General features: G+C 38.0%; 1 protein-coding gene across 12 annotated transcripts in view; it reads right to left on the reverse strand.

Annotated features, from left to right (window-relative positions):
• Positions 1-1087: 1087 nt before the first annotated feature.
• Positions 1088-20461, reverse strand: part of PRPF4B (pre-mRNA processing factor 4B) — a 37758-nt gene continuing 18384 nt past the window's right edge. Inside the window, exons 6-19 of one of the 12 annotated variants that reach the window (XR_003910500.1) lie at positions 20044-20254; positions 16483-16556; positions 14722-14812; positions 13950-14097; positions 12487-12624; positions 11734-11887; positions 8994-9108; positions 8245-8396; positions 6838-6924; positions 4478-5772; positions 3878-3962; positions 3545-3617; positions 3044-3089; positions 1088-1270 (exon numbers count right to left, since the gene is read on the reverse strand). Coding sequence is in view for 2 of the 12 variants with exons in the window: in XM_029943721.1 (XP_029799581.1) it covers positions 5569-5772; positions 6838-6924; positions 8245-8396; positions 8994-9108; positions 11734-11887; positions 12487-12624; positions 13950-14097; positions 14722-14812; positions 16483-16556; positions 20044-20254 (1374 nt within the window). In the remaining 10 variants the exon portion in view is untranslated. Of the gene's footprint in view, positions 3618-3877; positions 3963-4272; positions 5773-6837; positions 6925-8244; positions 8397-8739; positions 8902-8993; positions 9109-9803; positions 10517-11733; positions 11888-12486; positions 12625-13949; positions 14098-14721; positions 14813-16482; positions 16557-20043; positions 20255-20461 lie in introns of those variants that run through there. The other 11 variants (XR_003910501.1, XR_003910498.1, XR_003910496.1 and 8 more) reach the window with 11 other exon arrangements.

The following is a 20461-nucleotide window of genomic DNA, read 5'->3' on the forward strand; positions in this document are numbered from 1 at the left end:
GTTAATTCTGTCCAGGAAATTTCAGTTGATTTCGGCTTTGTGGCTTGCTCATAAATTCCCCATGTTTAGCTCTCTAGTACTGACCCCGTTTCTTAGCTCCTTCTTGGATCTTTGGGTCCCACCAATGAGAGAAAGCACCTATTTCTCTTGAAAGTCTGCAGCAACCTCCTCCCAAACCCAACACCCTCTCTCTGCATACTACCTTCTCTGATAAAAGATCTCCAGACTCAGTCACTAGAGGGGTAGCATGTGGTCATTAACCCTCTGCTAGCCCAAGCAGAAAACAACTGGGGCCTCTGCCAGGGCAGGGGGAGAAGGCGCTATTCAGAGCCACCGCCGTTTGGACCATTTCTTCCCCAAACCAGGACTCGACCGCGGAGAGAAGGGAGCGCCAGCTAGGTCGGGTGTACTCACACAGCCACACACTGGCCAGTTTTCCATCCTTCGATCCTGCTGTGTGTTGTTAAAGAGCCAATCTCCCTGTCCCTCTTAAGCATTTTACATGGTTTTTGTTTTAAAGCTGAGGATATTTCCTTAAATGAAAATGAGTGGATAGACTAAGGATAGAGTCCAGTATATCTGCCAGCCTTCCCCATCTGCAATGAACCAACAGACGTAAATCATTGCAGAAGAGGGAGTTCTCTCATTACTTACAATATTTCTATTATTAGGAAAACCAAACCAGAAATATGTGTAACAAGAACAGGAATCCGACACCCTCTGGTGTGTGTCGTGCTGCTAGGAAGTACGTTGATGTCTGTAAGGAAGATTGTACTAATTTGGCCGTTTCCCAATGGCAGGTCCTGTGAAAGAGCAGATTCTGCCAAGTGGTTTGGGTAAACCTGTCTACACCTTCCCCTTCACTGGGATTCGCCATGCATATCAGAAGTCTGAGAACCTGTAAATAGCAAACTTTAATTTAATTTGGCATTTGCCAATCATATTGGAGGACAGAATACCTTCCAAGGCATATCTATGAACATCAGTGAAATAGCATCTAAGAAACTTTAGGTAGGAAATGGGTGTTTTAATTTAAAACTAAACACAAAATACTAAACTTGAGCAAAGGAGAAATCAGGAAACAATATGGTAACAAGAGGCATATTTTATTAAGTTTTCCAAGTAAGTGGAAACATTGCTTATCTTTAAAATGCCAAATTACAATTCAAATGATACCATGAGTCACTGGGATACACATTGAGTATTTTCAGAGACCAGCTTCCATATCTTGATCACTAAATGGAAAGATTCTTCAGAACAGTCCCTTACCCTACATACAGAAGGAGAAAAAAAAAAAAATTAAAGATGCCATGATGATATCTACTAAATAACTGGAAAACATTTTAAGTCAATTTAGTGTACATTATTGACATGTAAAAAAAAAAAAAAAACACAAATGAATCTGTAGTGAACATTTCCATAAGGAAGACATTCCATGTAGAATGATAAAACTTGTGTTGAATAGTATTTGCTTGAACTAGGATACTACAAGGAAAGAAACACTTGATGAAGCCCAATTTCTACTGATATCATTATAACTAAAGAAAGGAAATGACTTGTTTCAACACCCACTGCTTTCCTAGCTCCGACATTTAAAAAGAGCATTCCTTAACTGCCTGGCCTACGTTTGAAGGTATGTGAATCCCGTTTCATTTCAGAGATTTTATTTCTACCGAGCCAGCTCCAGTTACCAAATGATCATCATGTACAAGTAAAGCACAGTAGGAGGGATGCAACTATGAAACAAATTTGAGAACATTACACTTCTCTGCTCTATCACATACCATAAAACATATACATTTTTTTGTGTATTGTAGAAATGCCCTGAGTATTTGTTTTAGAGAAAAAAGGTGGTTATCATAATTGGGGGGGCAGGGGGGGGAGAAGGGGGAAATTACAGTATTTTAAAATCACAAGATTATTTTTGAAGTGGAGAATGAGTTATATATACACTGGGTTTGAATAAACAGGACGCTAGATAAGGACTTAAGGGTGACCGTGAGTACTGGGAAGATCTTTAAAATTTATGACAAGATGCTCCTTTCTTTCAAAACCTGGATATTCCAACCTGATAGTTCTAAGACCTCTGAGAATAAGGTCCACCTAGAGAACGGGCTCTACAATGTATGTGCTTTCTGGATCTCACCTACCCCCTCACTACAGAAAGAGGTAGGACCTTTTTAAGGGTTGTGTCCTAAGACTTAGGAGCCTTGAAATCTGACACATACAGATTTAGTACAATGTGAATTGTACTAAAATAAAAAACCTTATATCAGAGATGAACTGATTTGAAAACTATACAGCTACTATGAAATACGAATGTAGGTTAAAGATAATTCACTAGATGACCATAATCAAACAGAGGTCTTACAAAGCTCCAAATTTCTGCGTCAGCAAAATTATCAATTCTAATCAAATCGTGTACGTATATAAAGAATGTTTACAGCATTCCCTTCAAATAGACAAAAATCTAGGAATGCTAAATTTGGGAACCAAGATCGACCTCATTTCCCTTAAGAAGAAAAACTGACGGTGGCTCTAAATATTGTGTCTATTTTAAGACCATGACTGGAGCACTTGTAAAAACAAAGAGACTAAAAGGAAAGCTGGGCACTAGAGGATTAAGAGAGGTGAATAGCAGCGCTCTTAAAATACTGGCTGCTATTCTTTTGAATGTGCCAAGGACCTTAGATACCTGAGGCTAAAGACTGCTCTTTGATGTACACGATTTTGGTGGTTTCTAAGTTTCCCAATAACCCTTCGGGACCAATTCTGATGGCCATACGTTTACGTGGAATCTCGCTACTCAGGAGTCTCTCCTACCACTCGATGATGACTGTTTTTATTGCAGGGGAGGAGAGGGGAGAGGCAGGAAGCACAATCAAACAAGCAGGTACAGACGGACACCACAACTGCACTACTACTCTAAGAGCCAAACATTAACGAAACCCAAATTATAAGGCTGAAAACTAAAAAATTAGACAAAAATTAAATGGAGGATTCTTTTCTGTTTGTTTGTTTTAATCTTTTATAGGACAGAAACCTTAGCTCATGTCTTCTGGCTGTCATCATCTTCCACTGAACTGCACCTAAAACACAAAGAACAAGTAACAAGCAACTTTGTTTTTTAAAGAATAGGTAATAGTTCTGAAGGCATAAGATGAACTGTCTCTAGTGGAAGTTAACTTACTTAAATAATTCTATAAAATGAAGCCATGAAAATCACCAGAAGCATCAAAATGCTAACTATTTTGAATTAGTGAAAATAACTACAAAAGACTCGAATATGCAGCATATTATCACCAAAATAAAGTAAATCATGGTGGGAAAATCACTACCCATTCTGTTAAGGTAGCAAAGCTGCACCTGTGAAGCCTTTTGTAAAAGGCTCCCCTCTCCCTGAAGACGGAAACCACCTTGCGTTTATTTTAGTAAAGTCTAAACCACGAAGAGACGGGGTGTAGATTCACAGTTGGCTTATTATATCATCTATCACCTTCCTGGCTGTAGTTCATTTCATGTCTTTAAATGGAGCAAAACCCACCAGAAGAATGCTGCTATTCTGATTTTCCATTCTTGAATGCACCAAAACGTGCATGCTTGTTGTAATTAGGTGCCTGGGTGAATAAAAAAATCCCATTTACAATTTAAAAATACTATTTAAACCCCAAAATTCTGATTATTTTCCACACTGCTTAGGAAGACAGGCATTACTTTTACCACCCAAAAAGAAAAAAGACTCCTATGCATTTCTGAAAAAGCTCCCCTGCCAGGTTTAAAAATATGAATTCCTTTGTGTTGCAAAACCAAGCTGATTTACATGATTTTGTTTTAAATCGTGGCTAAATGTTTATCTACACATGCTGTCAGAAATAACCTTTTAAGAAGGTGGAGCTGGTGTCTCAGCAAATCAGACCCCTTGGAGAAGGCGGTGAATGGCCTGTGCCCCGTTTTCCTTTTTTCTTTCCGCACCATCAGAAGGAAAAGTGAGAAAATAGCAGAAACATTAGTTAAATCCTGAATTACACCCCATAACCTACAGGAATTATCTCACTACACTGAAAGCTGACAATATTTGCAGGATTTTTTTTGATGCAATAATTAGGATCCTGATTATTAATAAAATGATAAACTTGTGGCTAGGCTTTACATCTTTAACAAATAATTTTTTCAAAGACTTAAAGGAAGAAACGAAAGGTTGCTTTTAACTATTTATGGTTTACCTGACTTACCAGCACTGAAGACAAAAACTTTTAAAAATGGCTACAAATGCCTTGTTCACAAAAGACTTTATTATCTAGTGATGCATACTGAGAACATACAGAAATCTGCATGGTCCACTTCACATGCAGTAGAACAATCTTCACTTTACAATAAGTGAGTGTCAACTGTTTTATGCAATAGACAACACTTTAAAGTCACATTCTTAAAGAAAAGCTTCATTTACAAAAGAAATAAAAGGTAAAGAAGCAATTACCGCTTTTAAAAAGCAGCTGCTTTGTTCAAGAGTGGAAGGTTTATGCCTGTATTGAAAGACAACATGATCACAAATAATGAAAACAATGAACAAATGAAAAAACACTTTTACCATAAAGCAGTACACTTTCAAAATGACATACAAATAGTTAAAAATTTCATTATGTTATCTAACTTTTAAATATGAGGACTCTCAGAATTAGGCCTCAACATTTGTAATTAGTAAATGAAAACTACGCATTGTTTCTATGTCACTACGAACTGTATTTAACAAAATGTATATAAAGTCTATAGCAAGTTGATTAAAAAATTAAAGTTAATAAGAAACAGTACACTGAAGGCGCTCTATCCATCAAGCGCACACTCTTCAAATTTCAAATGTGATGAACAGAACAGAAATTGTAACTATGCCACAGTCGCGATGCCAAAAAAGAAAACGAGATCAGTTAGCACACATGCAGGGAATTCTGCCACAAAGCTAATATCCCTCATTTGTCAACTGTTCCAATAAAATAACATCTTAAAACACCAGTGATGTTGATGGGTTAGCTTACCTTCAGTGTACTGAATGTTGTACACAACCTGCTTTAAAAGAGGAGACCATCCCTGCAGGCAGGCTCAAGAAGGAACAGACCCCCTTCGGCACTGACTACACCAAGGGCATGCTGCTGTGGCCTGCACACACACACCTAGGAAAACGTGAATATAAACAGCATTTATGCTGGCCATTTTATCTGAAGACCAATATGAAGCCAAGTTTGCTAAAAATAAATCAACCACCCAGTATTACTACTCATTTGATAACAGATGCTTTTGTCTTTTATGTGAACTGCAACCATATACATTTGCACTGTAATTCTGTGCAGTCTTGGCAATTAAAACAGTTCTACAGTGAAATTTCATGTAAGACACAAAACAGATTAACTAACATTTCTAAAAGAAATATCACCCTTGGTGTTAATTCAAATATATCATGCTTCCTCAAATTTGCTGGAGAAATATTTATAAGTTTATATACATTAATAAACTGCTGTGAAATTTCTTCAGTCTTTGTATTTAATTACTCAAACCCTTGGAGCTTCTTCATCTCATTTAAATTTTTTCCTGGATGAAGGCATGCTGTAGGGCCTGATTGATGCTAATTCGTTTAGCTGGGTCCAACATCAGGATCTGGTCCAACAAGTCCTTTAGCTGGTGTACTTTTTTACGTTGGTCTTCAGGAAGTCGCTGGCACCCAATCAAGTCAGCCAACAGGTCCTTGGTTGGATTAATGGTGCTCATGACAGTAACCTTCTCCTAAAAATAATTTTTAAAATGTGTATGTCTAAATAAGTTACTAAACATATGTAACTTAAATCAGACTCCTTGGTCTATCAAAACTTCTAATATGTGTATTATCATCTACTCATCATCTACTCATGGAAGACTTTAACATCGCTTCCTCTATTCTCTACATCTTTTTCAAAAATATGGAATAAAAAAAAAATCAACCCTAAGTTAGTGATGACAGTTTTTAAAAATATACTGTAATTTAACTTTGTAAAAAGATAGAAAATGTCAAAAGAAAGGAAGTCTATGAAAATCCAAAAAACAGTTTAATAACAATTAGCAGTAAACATGTGAGTTAGAACTATACTTTTCCCTACCCTGAAGCAGTAACAGACGGACATGGAAACAAGCCCATACCAAAACGTGTTTGTAGTTAAGTGCTCTGACGAAGTTAGGAACCGATATGATGGGGCAAAAATAAAGAAGTGCTTACTTTAATCTGGAGGTTTTAAAGGGACTCATATAGAACGTGTTTGTCCCCTGAGGCTTGAAGTTGGACAAATTATTTTTAGGGGATGAGGAAGTACAGGAGGCACAAGGTCAGGATGGTCTGTGAACAAAGGCACAGAGGGGTGGCACAGCCCGCCTGCAGGCGCACTGCCGAGGGTGGTCTGGTGGGGCTTCCAGAGGACTGCGAAGGGGTGGGAACCAAGATGGCAGAGTTTGCCAGGGGGAAGCCCAAAGGAGGGATGTTAAGCAGGGAGAATAACACGATCAGGTTCGTTGTCAAAAGGTCACTCTGGCAAGCAGGACAGAAGCTGGAACGGGAGTCCAGAGAACGAAAATGACCCAAAGAACAGAGGAAGAAGGCCTAAATATGACCTATATTAGAAATAGACTCTTTATACTAGACAAACATTTTTAAGTCCCTCTTTCCCATAACCTGATTGTGTTTTACTCGGGAACTGGCCAACCGAAAAAGGAATTATTTTTAGTCTTTTAAATCTTCATAGCTCCTAGTCCACCCAGCATTCAGTTCGTTCGTTCACAGTAAGATCATCATTTAATGTAGCACAGCTGAAACAGACTTACCCTCTCCGTTACTTTATCAACTTCTATATACATGAAGTTGAGGTTTTGATCAAAATGTTGGTCTTTGAATACGCCTTTCCGAATCATCTGGCAATAAAGCAAAACAAAACTTGGATTTTCAACTATTATGGAACAGTCTGGCCTACTAATAATTTAATACAGAACAAGTCACAAATAGTAATAATTTAGTCTCTCTAGGTTTGTCTCCTCATTTAGGAATCTCTTAGATTCCGTGCTCTGGAGAGTTTAGCACCTGTGAAAGAGCGCAGAAATGCTGTGCCTAAAACTACTTAATACCATGAAATTCTATTACAGTACCAATTATAGTGTCACATTGTGCTTTGGATATTCAAAATTGAGGATCAAAGACAAAATAATTTGTGCTTAGAAAAAAAAAATATCACACGTTTGGACCTTTTTCTCTCGGCAGTTTAAGAAACCCAATGACATTTCACAAATTATGTTCCAACAGTCCCAAGAGGCTATGGGTCAAACTTCATTAAAACAAATACCAACATAGATAATATCTGTGTAACTTCTAACCAAGTTCAACAAAATAGAATTTGGACAGTACCTGAAAAACACAGTGGCTTCTGACCTATATGTGAAAAAAATCTGTAAGCTCTCAGAAATTTAGCAAATACGCCGAAATCAAAGTCTAAGGTATGGCCCCTCAGGTTTATAAATACCTCAAGTTTCTGCTTCATTTCTGAAACAATTATTGTAGCTGAAGCATTAAGGGTGAATTTCAGGTTATAAAGATGTCAATTTCAAGGGAGTTTTCTTGGTAACTTGCTTTCCCAAATAGCTTCCAGTCTGAATAAACTAAACGCCGCCCAGTTCCTTTTCCAGCAGGCCCCCATCATTCTCTGACAACTGAGCCCTTCTTCACATCGGAACTAATCTGACCTGCATCATTTTTCATTCCACCTCCAAACATGTTTGATGCTGTTATCAATAAACAGTATATTCCCGAGGCTGCTTCTCTGCCCATCATTAAAGGACAATAAATGAACAAGGGAAGAACAAAGATATGAAACAGTCACATATTTACACATGTATGGTGCTGAACAAATTTATGCTCAGCAATCTCTTTTCCTCAGTTCCAATTCTACTCCAAACTCTAGGCCCTACCCTCCTGCTTAATTTAACAGAGTAAAGAAAAGCAAAGAGAGGTATTAGAGGGGAAGAGGAAAATGGAGTCCTCTTAATTTGACAGCTCTTGGTTGATCAGCACCACTAATGTAAACAGCAGAAATGAAAAAGAGCTAAGGAATCACAGCAGTCATACGCCTGCCTTTCTGAAATTGTGTTCTAACCGCTATGAGGAAGTGTCAGCAACCCACTGGTCTACAATAAACCACTGCTAAGGCCTTGAAAACAAAACAGCTTACACTAATGTCCTACCTTATTGGGCATCTTTCCTTTGAGATCCATGGCGAGCTTCAACATATGGTTATTGGTTTTGCCAGGAAACAAAATTTTTCCAGTGTAGAGTTCATATAAGGTACAACCTACAGACCACATGTCTATACCATAGTCATAGCTTTTACCTATAACTGAAAACAAAATGGGAGTTTTAATACATGCAGATAAAAACAATCAACTACAACTTATTTTCATTAATAAGGGATTAATTTAGTTCGGCCTCCATAACTGCAATCTTAGTGCCTCACTTTGGCATTAGCTTCATGTTTTTTCCCCACTAATTCTTAACAGACTCTTAAATTAAAAAATCTTAAAACATGACAAAATGGGGAAGGAACTGAAGGGGGGTGCATAAGAAAGCATGTATTTCTGTTTTCATTTCACCTTTGGTGGAGGTACTAATCAGCCTCAACCAAAGCAACAGGAGGAGAAAAAACAAAGGTCCCATATAATCCATAAATTTGATAATCAGACCTTGAGTAATCAAGAGCAGTCTTCTAAAGCCGAGGATTTTCCAGAACTGTTTTGCTACTCTTGCCAGACATGATCAAGACTCCTGTCACAACTACCACCATTCCACCTGAGGAGGATGAACTTGCTACGGTTCCCTTCCTCATGAATGACCTCGAGCAGCTGCTGAAGTGCGATGGAAAACAGTACTTAGACATTAAATACGCTGTTTCCACTGCATATGATGGCCCAGGTCAAAGAACAGCTGAAGGACTTACTGATTTCAGGAGCACGATAAAATCTACTGACAAGATAAGGTGTTATGTCATTATCCGCAACATGTGAAGCCGACCCAAAATCGCAGAGCTTTAAAATAGTTTTTGATTCATTAACCTGCAAAACATTTTATCATGGAAGTTTAATTCATGCCAGAAATAATTAAGACAAATAATCAGATAAAAACAATTGGCTTTGAGAAGTTATTTCCAATAGTGAAAGTTACCCATTTAAAAATTCCTTTTCTAATTATCTTAGAATTCAATTTCCTAATTATAAAAAATTAAGAGCTATCAAATATTTGATTACAATTAGTTAAGAACTTTTTTCAGGGAGGAAATATGGAATAATACCAAGTACATTTAATTGTAACCTATGCTACTTAGAAAAGGGAGGGGTAACAAAAATCTCATTGAAGCAAAGCGTCTTCTAAAAATCCCCAGAATACCTGAATGAAGTCAAGTTACTATTTAAAGGAACATGAAGACGTTCATTAAGAAGGGATCACACTTAGATTCTAACTTTCAATTAACTGAGGTTAACTTTCAGTTGCCAGAAAATTAGGATAGCAATGAAAGCAGAGGATGATTCAGATTAAATCTGGACAAAAACAGAATAAAAACATTCTTCACCGGAAGCTGCTAGACCATCCCAAATTTAGCAATCACTTCAAGTCTAAAAAAATACTAAATCCCCTAAATATAAAAAAGGTATTAGTCAAGAAAATGTTAAATATATTTGGCACAACTGATAAATATGAACTCTATATTAGTCATTTGTTTCTTTTTTCCTTTGTAAATACTTCAACATACACAGTAACAGTGACATCTGCTGAGAAAGGCTGGAGCTGCTCCCATGGCTGCTGCCACTCATGAGTCAGAAGCATGTTCAGGATTAACAAGTGAAGATAATTCATATTCCAGAGTCCCTTCCCCCCTTCAAAAGAGACACACACAAATTCCGAGTTGGGACTTGAACTTGGCCTATAGTTCCCACCCCAAAGAAACATAACACTTTAAGTAAATACCCCTGGGCATTTTCTACTGGGATATCGAAGTCTGGTCAGTGTTACAGATTGGCCCATTACAGATGATATCCACAGAATTAAGCTAATAATGAAAATGCTTATTTTTAACTGCCATATCCATAACCATTCTCTTCATCTGGGGGTCTTAGGAAGATAGGGACCTTCAAATGGAAAAGTCCTTGTGAAGCTTTTAAAGAAGTATAAACTGCATCAGCCATTTAACAATGCAGTTTAAAACGAAGAGAAAACCCAGGACAATTTTAAAATTAGAATATACCAGTTCCACTGCTAGAGATTCACTCTTGGGCTGGCTAAAATGCCGTAAGTGATAGCAGGAGAGCCATACTTATGCGCACTGCACTTTGGCTACACAATTTCTATCCTCCCACGAGGATTGTGGTACTCCTACCACATAGATGGTTGAAATCTTGGGCTAGAAGTTTCGAATTTTCGTTCACAAACAGCTCCCTGTGGTCTCTGAGGTCTATTTCCTCCTTTCTTGGGAAGGAGAGACAACATTCAGTGAAGTCCATGTGAAAACCTTACTAGAGTAGCATTAACTCAAAGAAAATGAAGTTTTAAAAATAAGAGCTCCGAAATACTGGCAAAGGTCGTATTAACTTCTATGGTGGTTAAACAGACGTTCACTGCATAGTTACCTTTAAGTTCTACAGCTCTTACACATTCTTTGATATGAATGGTATATTTCAAAATTTAAGAAAGAGAAAACTGAAGTAAACACTAACTATGGAGTTGACTGGGCAAGTCTACAATTCAATGATTTCACTGTAATCACTCAGCTCTTCTAACCCCAAGTTATATTAGATATCCAATACATTGTAAAGTCAGACAAAACACGCTATGATGGAATGTCTTATTTATGTGCTTGTCTGGAAAGAAAGATTTTATTTTAAGATGTAAAAAGAAGAAAAAGAAGAATCTGAACAGCTAAGTCCTTAACACACTTTAATGGGATTGTAATCTTTTAGAAGTGTAGAACATTTTATTAGCAGACAAGTTAGGAATTCCTCAAGTTGTGAACATACCCCCAACTCTGAAAACCTCAGAACAGCGTGAAGAAATGGGGCCAGAGAAGGGAGAGGTAAGTGTGCATTCATCACTCCCCTATAAGGATCTTATTACTTCTAAATTTCAAAAACATGAACTTTGTGAAAGCTGTAGTTTACCACACCAAAAGTCCTTAGTTAGGAGGTGAAGACTGTGAAAGGGATGCCTTTCAATGTAACACCTAATCACAGTTATTGTGTTTGGACTCCCTCCTGGGCACCTACAGACAATAATTCTACTCTGCAGACTTAAGGTATACTTCCCCATGTCTCCTAACCCTATCAGACCACAAATTAGACAATAAAGAGCTGTGACCATTCCTAATTTCAAAACAGCAACACATGAGCATTTTTTCTTTGGAAACCCCTCATTACTGCACGGAAGCACGCCTGGGATTTATGTGTACTCTAAATCCGTCAACCAAATGGAAAAAGTTGGGGACAATAGCTTGTTTCCTCTTTCCTCACATTTGACTATGCAGTTTCACGGGACCGATTTCTATAAAAGTAAACACTGGGTGAGTCCCTTGTAACGGGTGATTAACACACAGAGCTCTTCTTCTAAGACACCTTTCTAGAGTAATACAGTGGCAATCACATCACGGGTAAGAAGCTATACGGATGTACAAGGCAACCTGCTGGACTTACCAGGATATTGTCTGGCTTGATATCTGCATGTAGGATATTGCATCTTTTAAGGAGTTTTAATGCCAAGAACAGCTGCTGACTATACGATCTCACGGCTTTAATATGAAGACCAACATCCTTACCATATTTTTTTAACACCTCTCGTAAATTCATACTTTTAGGAGAGAAAAACAACACAAAATTAAGAGTTAAAATGCAAAATGGAAATAAAAATGGCAAAATCATGTCCAAGCATAAAGTAAAACCAAATCTGCAATCTGGATTCTAATGAAAGTACCTGTTCAAGAGCCCCCCAGATGTTTAATAAATTGTTCTACCCTCAAGACAGCACATGAATCTGTGTGTATAAAACACAATTTTCCAAAAAAACTCAACTTTCAAAATAAATAGGAAGACATACAATGGTAAAATTCCTATTGATTTTAGACTGGGTTTACATCTGAAAGCCCAAAACTAAAGCCATACTTTTGACAATCAAAACTGTATTTCTATTCTACTACTTCCATTTCTTTTTATCATGGTGTGAAAGTACTTAACTTTCGGAAGATCTTGCTGTGCTGATGGCTACAGGAGACCGGAGTTTGGCACATGGTATGCAGTCAATTAATGTTTATACATTAACAACCGTCAAGAAACCAGTTCTTAGCCAAAAATAAAAGACAAAACCAGAGCTAACTGGAAAACATAAAACACGCAGAAACGCTGTCTCGCACGGATCTAAATGTTTCATAACGTACAGATTTGGCAGTGTACCTTAGAGGCTCAAATACTAGACAGAGATGTTGCTTGTGATAGAAGTGTCTAAAGAGTCGCAAACAATGAAATTTGTCATCAGGATCAGCATCATTAAGTTTTTTCAAGAATTCTAGTTCTTTTAAGCCAGTTTTTTGCCTGAAAAGTAAAAGAAAATAAAAAGTGAATACAAGACAGATAAAAAAATAAATATTTACTAGTTCCAATCTGATGTATTATAGGCAATTAGTTTATAATTTTTTAAAATACTAATAATAAATCTATAGAGGAATGACAACTCTGTATGTCACTCATGCAATACTTTATACTGAGCCAAATACTTATTCTCATGCAGTTAATTTCCACCAATAATTAACAGAAAGAAAAACTGAGGAACAAACCCACATTGCTTGAAAGGAATTCAATCTTGCACATATTTTATCTTAAAAACATCCTGATGTAAATGTTATTTAACAAAAACGGAACCACACTGTACACGTTCTGGTGTTAAGAGTCTAATAATGGATGTCTTACCAAGTATTAATATTTCATTTTCCTCTAAAATTCTAGTTATCATTTAATGCAGTATTACTCAACAAAAAAAAGAATGAAATCTTGCCACCTGAAACAACATGGATGGAACTAAAGTGTATTATGCTAAGCAAAATTAGCCAGTCAGAGGAAAACAAATATCACATGACTTCACTCATATGTGGAATTTAAAGTACAAAACAGGGGGCGCCTGGGTGGCTCAGTCGGTTAAACCTCCGGCTTCAGCTCAGGTCAGATCTCTCGTTCGTGGGTTCGAGCCCCGCGTCAGGCTCTGTGCTGACGACTAGCTCAGAGCCTGGAGCCTGCTTCCTGTTCTGTGTCTCCTTCTCTCTCTGCCCCTCCCCCTCTCATGCTCTGTCTCTCCCTATCAAAAATAAGTATAAAAAAAAAAAAACAAAAAACCCCAACAAAAAAAATAAAGTACAAAACACATAAACGTAAGGGAAGGGAAGAAAAAATTATATACAAATAGGGAGGGGGACAAAACATAAGAAACCTAAATATGGAGAACAGACTGAGGGCTGCCAGAGGGGCTGTGGATGGGGGAGGGGTTAAGGTGGCACCGGGCATTAAGGGGGACAAACACCTGCTGGGGTGAGTGCCGGCCTGTTACATGCAGGGGTTCAATCACCGGACTCCACTCCTGAAATCACTGTTGTGCGACATGCTAACTTGGATGTAAATTTAAAAACAGATAAATAAAAATAATGGCAAACGGCCTTTAGCATCAATTGTGTGGTATGAACTGTGCTTATTAAAACATGTGGGTATGGCAAATACCTCTATTATATAAAAGAAAAAAGGCAACAGATTCAATACCATTATTCTGTCACTTAACTCCAATGCTTTTACAGACTGTTACACTTTTTTAAAATGTTCGTATGTGAATACCTGCGTTTTTAAGTTTCATTACATATGTCTTCTGAACTTACATGAGCTCATTGTTTCTGATGATTTTTACAGCCACCTCTTGGTTTGCTCTTGCATTATCTCTGGCTCGTACAACATTACTGAATACACCTTGGCCAGTGTAACCATACACATTGTAACGCTTATCTAGGACTTCACCTATGTTCACGCCTAGGAAAGCAAATTAAGAAATGGGAATTTTGACCACAATAAATAATTACTTAAGAAAACTATGAGATACACATAATAAAAAGAAACACAGTGCAGTCACTTAAATGTGTCAAGTCTCTACTCTGTGCTTGGTGTCCTAGGCACCAGGGAGAATCAAAGCCAAGCCTCCATCGATCACGCTTTCATAATGTGGTTCAAGCTGCACGCCCACTTCCTATCCACTGCTGACGAGTTCAACATTGAGTAGGGAAGAAATGTGCTCACTGAAGTGTTTCCAACTGTAGTCCTGTATGACAAATACTGCATCCCAAGTTCCTTGTATGTCGTTTTTCTTGGTTTCAGATCAAGACGAGCAAGTGACGTTCCCCCTTCCTCCTGGAGGATTATCTCATGGCTGAAAACAACTTTGAATAGATTTAAGTTGCACATCAAGTCTGTACCTCACTTCTATTCATGAAGCTCGTGGGCTGCATACTAGAACACAAATAGGCTCATGCAGCTATCGATGCGCCATACTCTGTAAGTGCTGGCACTGTGATGGGACTTTCCGAGTTCTCCAACCTGTGACTGCACTCTACAAAATATTGCAACGAACTCTAAAATTAACCAGAACTGTGAACTTACGATAATAGCCTTCTGCATCTGTCCAGTTATCCCTGAGGTTGGGATTTTCTTTGAAATCTTTCCCAATGCCAGCAGCCCGAAGACGAGCACTCTGAAAGGAAGGAGGCAACAAGAGAGCCATTTACTTACTAATCAGGCAGACATTTTGTCGTAACCCGAAGGCCGGGGCCGCTCGACCCGGCGATCGGCGGTACCTCGGTACCTGTTTTGTCCGCCCCGACCGCCCCGACGGCAGGGCGGAGAGTCCTCGTGGGTTCTTTTCCTGAGGGAGGGAGAGAAAGGGCAGGAAAAGGGACGCACAGAGAGTAAAGACACAACTCACGGTTTCCGAGCAGGCGAAAGAGAGAGAGTTTATTGAGAAAACTGTTCCTTATAAAGCCTTCAAGGCGGGGAAAACAAGGCGGCTGACCCAGGTCGGTTGCTAGGAAACAGGGTCAAGGGATTCAGACTGGAGTAAAAAAGGAACCGGACTAAAGTGTCCTAGCACAGCGCCTGAGGGGCTGAAGCTACCCTGCCTGCAGGCGGTTGATCTTTGATCTTCTGGCTTCTCCTCTGGCAGGGAGGGGCCCCTGCCTATTTTGCAACTCCCCTCGGGGAGTGACAAATCCCGGCTAGCAAGTGGCCAAGGAGCTGAGATCTTTGCCGCTCCCCACAACATTTAAAACACTTCATTTAAAACAAAAATGGGCAACACCAGCTGTAATTTAACAAAAACATTTTATGCCAAATTAAAGTAAACTCTTATCATAACCTGGAAACGTGATTACCAGAGTCTCTTGTATCACAATAATGCTCAGGAAAAAAACTTAAAGTGGTCTCAAAAAATCTTAGGAATATGACTAGGGCATTATAAATGAAAATAAGACCAAAAACCAGGTCTGGTTTTTGATAGCTATTAATAGACAAAGGGGGACAAAAATCAGATGGGCATTCAGTTAACAAGTACCCCACACTCTTAACACTCTCTTCTGCCAATTTTACATTTACTGCCTTGTCCACTTACCGCCCCTTGGCTCCTCTAACAGTTTTTATGGGAAATTAAGAAGATTACACATCACTCTCCATGATACCAAGAAGACCCCTCACTATCACCCAAACAAATGACGGGAGCTGGTACTTACACTGGCTCAATCACCATTTCATTTTCCCTTAACCTAGTATTGTTTAGAGTTCTGTGCAAAACACAGACACAGACACTTGAGCCAATATCAATGTCTTCAGGGTCCTAGACACAGGACCTACTCCATTTTTAATTTCCCTATTTTATCCCCCTACTTCTTCTTGCCAAAGCCATCTTATTTCTCATATTCTCTTGAATTTATAACGAAAGTAGTCTCATATTTTTTAATATGTTTTTCAGACTTTTCCAAGAAAACTGATAAAACACCTAAAAAAGCCAAAATTGATATCATCTTGTCTCAGTTAACTATGCCCAACCACATACACGTTTTTAAATCCACGAAAAAGCTGCTGAAGAAAAATAACTACATACTTAAGTCATTTGGTATTTAACTTTTCTGAAGATCTCAAATTATTCTGCTGTGCTTGTTTTTAAAATTTTGACCTAATTTCAGACTTAGAGAAATGCTGCAATACTAGTACAGTTTCCGGATAACCTTCACTCAAAATGTTAGCATATTATTTGCTTTATCTTTTCTCTCCATGTATAACACAAGCACATTTGTTATATATATTTTACTTTATATTTTATATATTATTTACATATATTTCATTTAAAGTTAAGAAAGTAAAATTACTTACATCAAAATAGGCAGCAAACATATCATCAGATTCTGTAAACATATCAGGTGCCAACAGCTTCTTCTGAGATGAACCTAAATGGAAATGAACAGTAATATTTGAAAAATGAAGGGATACAAATTAAAACCCAAATAAGTCACCAATGTAAAATCACTAGCAATTCAAACTTCCTTTCCTCCTGTACATCAGTTTTTCATTAATACCCATCTTAAAGTCACTATGTTAACACGTAAGATATATAAAGCTATCCATTCTTTACTAAAAGAATTCATTTCAGGAAGTTGAAAGACCCAGTATCAGTACTTTCTCCAATGTTAGTTATATTAACATGCTAATAGCTCAATGATTATGTATTAAAATCAAACTTTCTCTTCAAAAATTCTATATCTAGCAGTGCCTGGGTGGCACAATCAGTTAAGCTCCCAACTTCAGTTATGATCTCCCAGTTTGTGAGTTCCAGCTCCATAGTCAGCTCACTGCTGTCAACTGCCTTCAGATCCTCGATCTCACTCTCTCTCTGCCCCTCCCCTACTGTACTTTCCCCTCTCTCAAAAATAAACTGAAAATATAAAATAAAATTCTAGTGGTGCCTGGTTGGCTCAGTCAGTTGAGCGATCGACTCTTGATTTCAGCTCAGGTCATGATCTCACAGTTTCAAGAGTTTGAGTCCTGTGTCTGGCTCTGCATTGCTGGTGTGGAGCCCACTTGGAACTCTCTCTCTGCCCCTCCCCCACTCATACTCAGGGGCACACTCTCTCAAAATAAAACAAAAAAAACCCCAAAACCCTCAAAAGAATCTCCAGAAAACAAGGCCCTGATAAACAAAAACTCAGACATTACTTGGGGGAGCAAAATTGTACAAGCCTTACAGAATAAAGTTTGAAAACACAGCACAACTGTACTCTTTACACCCAGCAACTCCACTTCTACAAAATCACTTCAAACATAGAGCAGTAAACATTAAAAAAAAATGAGACTGAGAATGCTCAATGCTATTATAATTAATCGTCCAATGAATACCCAACAGCTGGAGAGAACCCAAACATCTACCATTAGAAGACAAAATGAATAAACTTTGGCGCATTCATTACATTGGAATAGTAGGAATAAAAATTTTTCCACACCAAGGAGTGTGTTATATTTTTGTGTTTCCTTGTTTAGATAGGATAAAATACACACATGTATGAAAGACCATTTTAAATGTTTATTTTTGACAGAGAGAAAAAGAAACTGAGCAAGCAGGGAAGAGGCAGAGAGAGGGGGAGACACAGAATTCAAAGCAGGCTCCAGGCTGTCAGCACAGAGCCCAACCTGAGGCTCGAACTCTTGAGCCATGAGATCATGACCTGAGCCAAAGTCAGATGCCCAACGACTGGGCCACTCAGGCGTCCCCAAAAGACCATTTTAGTAACAAAATAGAAAATTCCTAAAATCAAAAGCAAAAAAACTACATCTAAATCTATTAAATGGGTGGTATAAGCATACAAAGAAGTATTTCAAATGACTTTTCCCTTTGGAATGTATCCCAAGGATAAAAATATTGATCATACTGATAACTATGTAAATGAAAGCTTCAAAATAACCTAAATAATCATGTTATTAGGAGGCACGTTTCTCACTAAAGTAGAAATATAAAATCAAATAAGTTATTAAAAGCCCTATATAAGTTCGTATTTCAATTGGCACTTTTTCAGTATGAACCTCCCCTTTCCAAAAAGGTATATAAGTCCTAGCTTTGTCCACTGGAAAGTCCCATGTACAACGGGCATCCCTACGTGCCCTGTGATCTCGGAGCAGCGTTTCCTATTAAATGGCACCAAGGTCCCTTAGAGCAACAGCTGTTTCTGTTCTGGGACAAGACACACACGAGGTAAGACTGTGAGATGTCACACTGGCAAAACTAATTTTGCAAACTAGAGTGAAGCAAATTTGGCCCCTTGTTTTCATATGGTCCACTTTAATGTTTTTAAAGATTTGGAGGGAAAATGGAATATTTTGTAATGTGTGAAAATTATGTCAAATCTAGATTTTGGTGTCCACACAGGTTTTTTTTAGGGGCAAGGCAGCTGCTTCTGCACTATTAACAGCGGAGTTCAGTAGTCGGAACAGAGAAAAAAAGTCTAAAGTGACAAAAGCCTAAAATACATAGTATCTGACCTTTTACAGTTTGCAAACCCCTGTCCTAGAAAGAAACATATTAATATATTAATAGCAATCAATCCTGTAGGGTTTGGGTCAAAAAGACATTAGAAACCAACTTAAAAAGGCTCCTCCACACCTCAGTTGGAGAGAATTTAAGTACATAATGATACAAAATAATAAAAACAACCAAAGTTTCACTGGTTTTCTCTGGAGGTTGCTAATGCACCAAACTCTATTCTACACTAAAAATTAGTCAATAAAAGAAAATAAGTATTTATCCCAACTCTCCTGGACAAACTATGTTTCAGGGTAACCAAAGTAAGGAAGCCTCTTCTTTTATGGAATCATGGCTAAGGATTCAGAAGGAATTGTAATTTAATAATGATGGCTTTGGGTGTGCCCAAACCCACCCACCCCTGCCCCTCATGAAAAGAGTGGATCGGAGTAATGATCATCAATGGCTGAGACTGCTGGGCGAGCGGCTGAAGGGAAACTTCCCAATGGACAGCTGTGGATCACCCCAGCGAAACACACACTCTCCAGGTTAATGAAAACGGGACAAGCACACACCACACACCACCTGATGGGATGCACGTGCACACCACTACTAATGAAGTATTCTTGCCAAAAAAAATTAAATCTACTCAAGTCTCCAACACATTAGTTTTCAAGAAACACTGAGGAGGAGGAAAATAAAAGACACAAGAATGTGGCAAAATCAGAGTGGAAAGAAAAGTATATAGGACACATGGCCCCAGTATCTTCACAAGTAGATGGAAAGGGGGAGGAGGGAAGGATGAGAATAACTATTCAAGACTCTGAGACATTAACAGAGATAGGTGCATCTTATTTGGATTCTGAATCAAACCAGCCAACTGTAATTAGACATTAGATATTTAAAAAGGATCAACTTTTTAAGTACAAGCAGTGTTTTTTTTTTTTTTAAAGTTCTTATATAGCAGAGATACAAAATGAAGAATTTATAGATGAAATGAAATCTTGGCTGGAATTTGCTTTAGAATACTCAAGCAAGCAAAACAGATGACATTTAAAAATATATGTATATATGTATGTACATATATATGTATTTTAAATAAGCTCCATGCCCAACAAGGGGCTTGAACACATGACCCTGAGATCAAGGGTGGCATGCCCTACCAACTGAGCCAGCCAGGTGCCCCACACAGGAGGTAAGGAACCATGTGGGATTCAGTATACTGTTTAGGTTATGTGAACTAATAAAAGACAAAGAACGTTCACTGGGACACATTTAACACTGTATTACCATAAGATTTAATAGCAGTTAACAGGGCAACATTTCTAATCACTTTCACTTTTCCCCACTCCAAAACAACTTTTCATTATTTACAGAGTTAAAAATTCAGAGAAAAGCATGGTCAAAATAAAAATCGAACTCACCATTATTCTGTTCAACTGTCATTAGATTATGCTTGGCTTTTACTGAGGCCTCAAACGTATCAACATTTTCCCGTTCATACTCCTTAACATCAGCAGCTACCCTTTCTAGAATGTCGTCTGGAGAAGGTGACCGCGTACAGGTACTGCTCTGGGGGCTGCTGGGTTCAGATGGCACAGACATATTGCTATCTTCAGCAAGATATTTATATTTCTGTAACAACAACACAACATATTATTTTCATAAAATCTGATGCATATTTGTTAAAGAGGTATTGCAATGAAAAGAGTATTAAATAATGTTAAACATGTTTAAAGGGCATTGATGTCTTGATTGAATCAGATCCACAATCCCTTACATAGAATGCCATAATCCACAAAACTCTGAAAAAGATGTTCTATGTTTGGTGCACATTCATGA

This window comes from Suricata suricatta, chromosome 7 (genome assembly GCF_006229205.1).
Source record: "Suricata suricatta isolate VVHF042 chromosome 7, meerkat_22Aug2017_6uvM2_HiC, whole genome shotgun sequence".
In the NCBI taxonomy this organism is placed as follows: Eukaryota; Metazoa; Chordata; class Mammalia; order Carnivora; family Herpestidae; genus Suricata; species Suricata suricatta.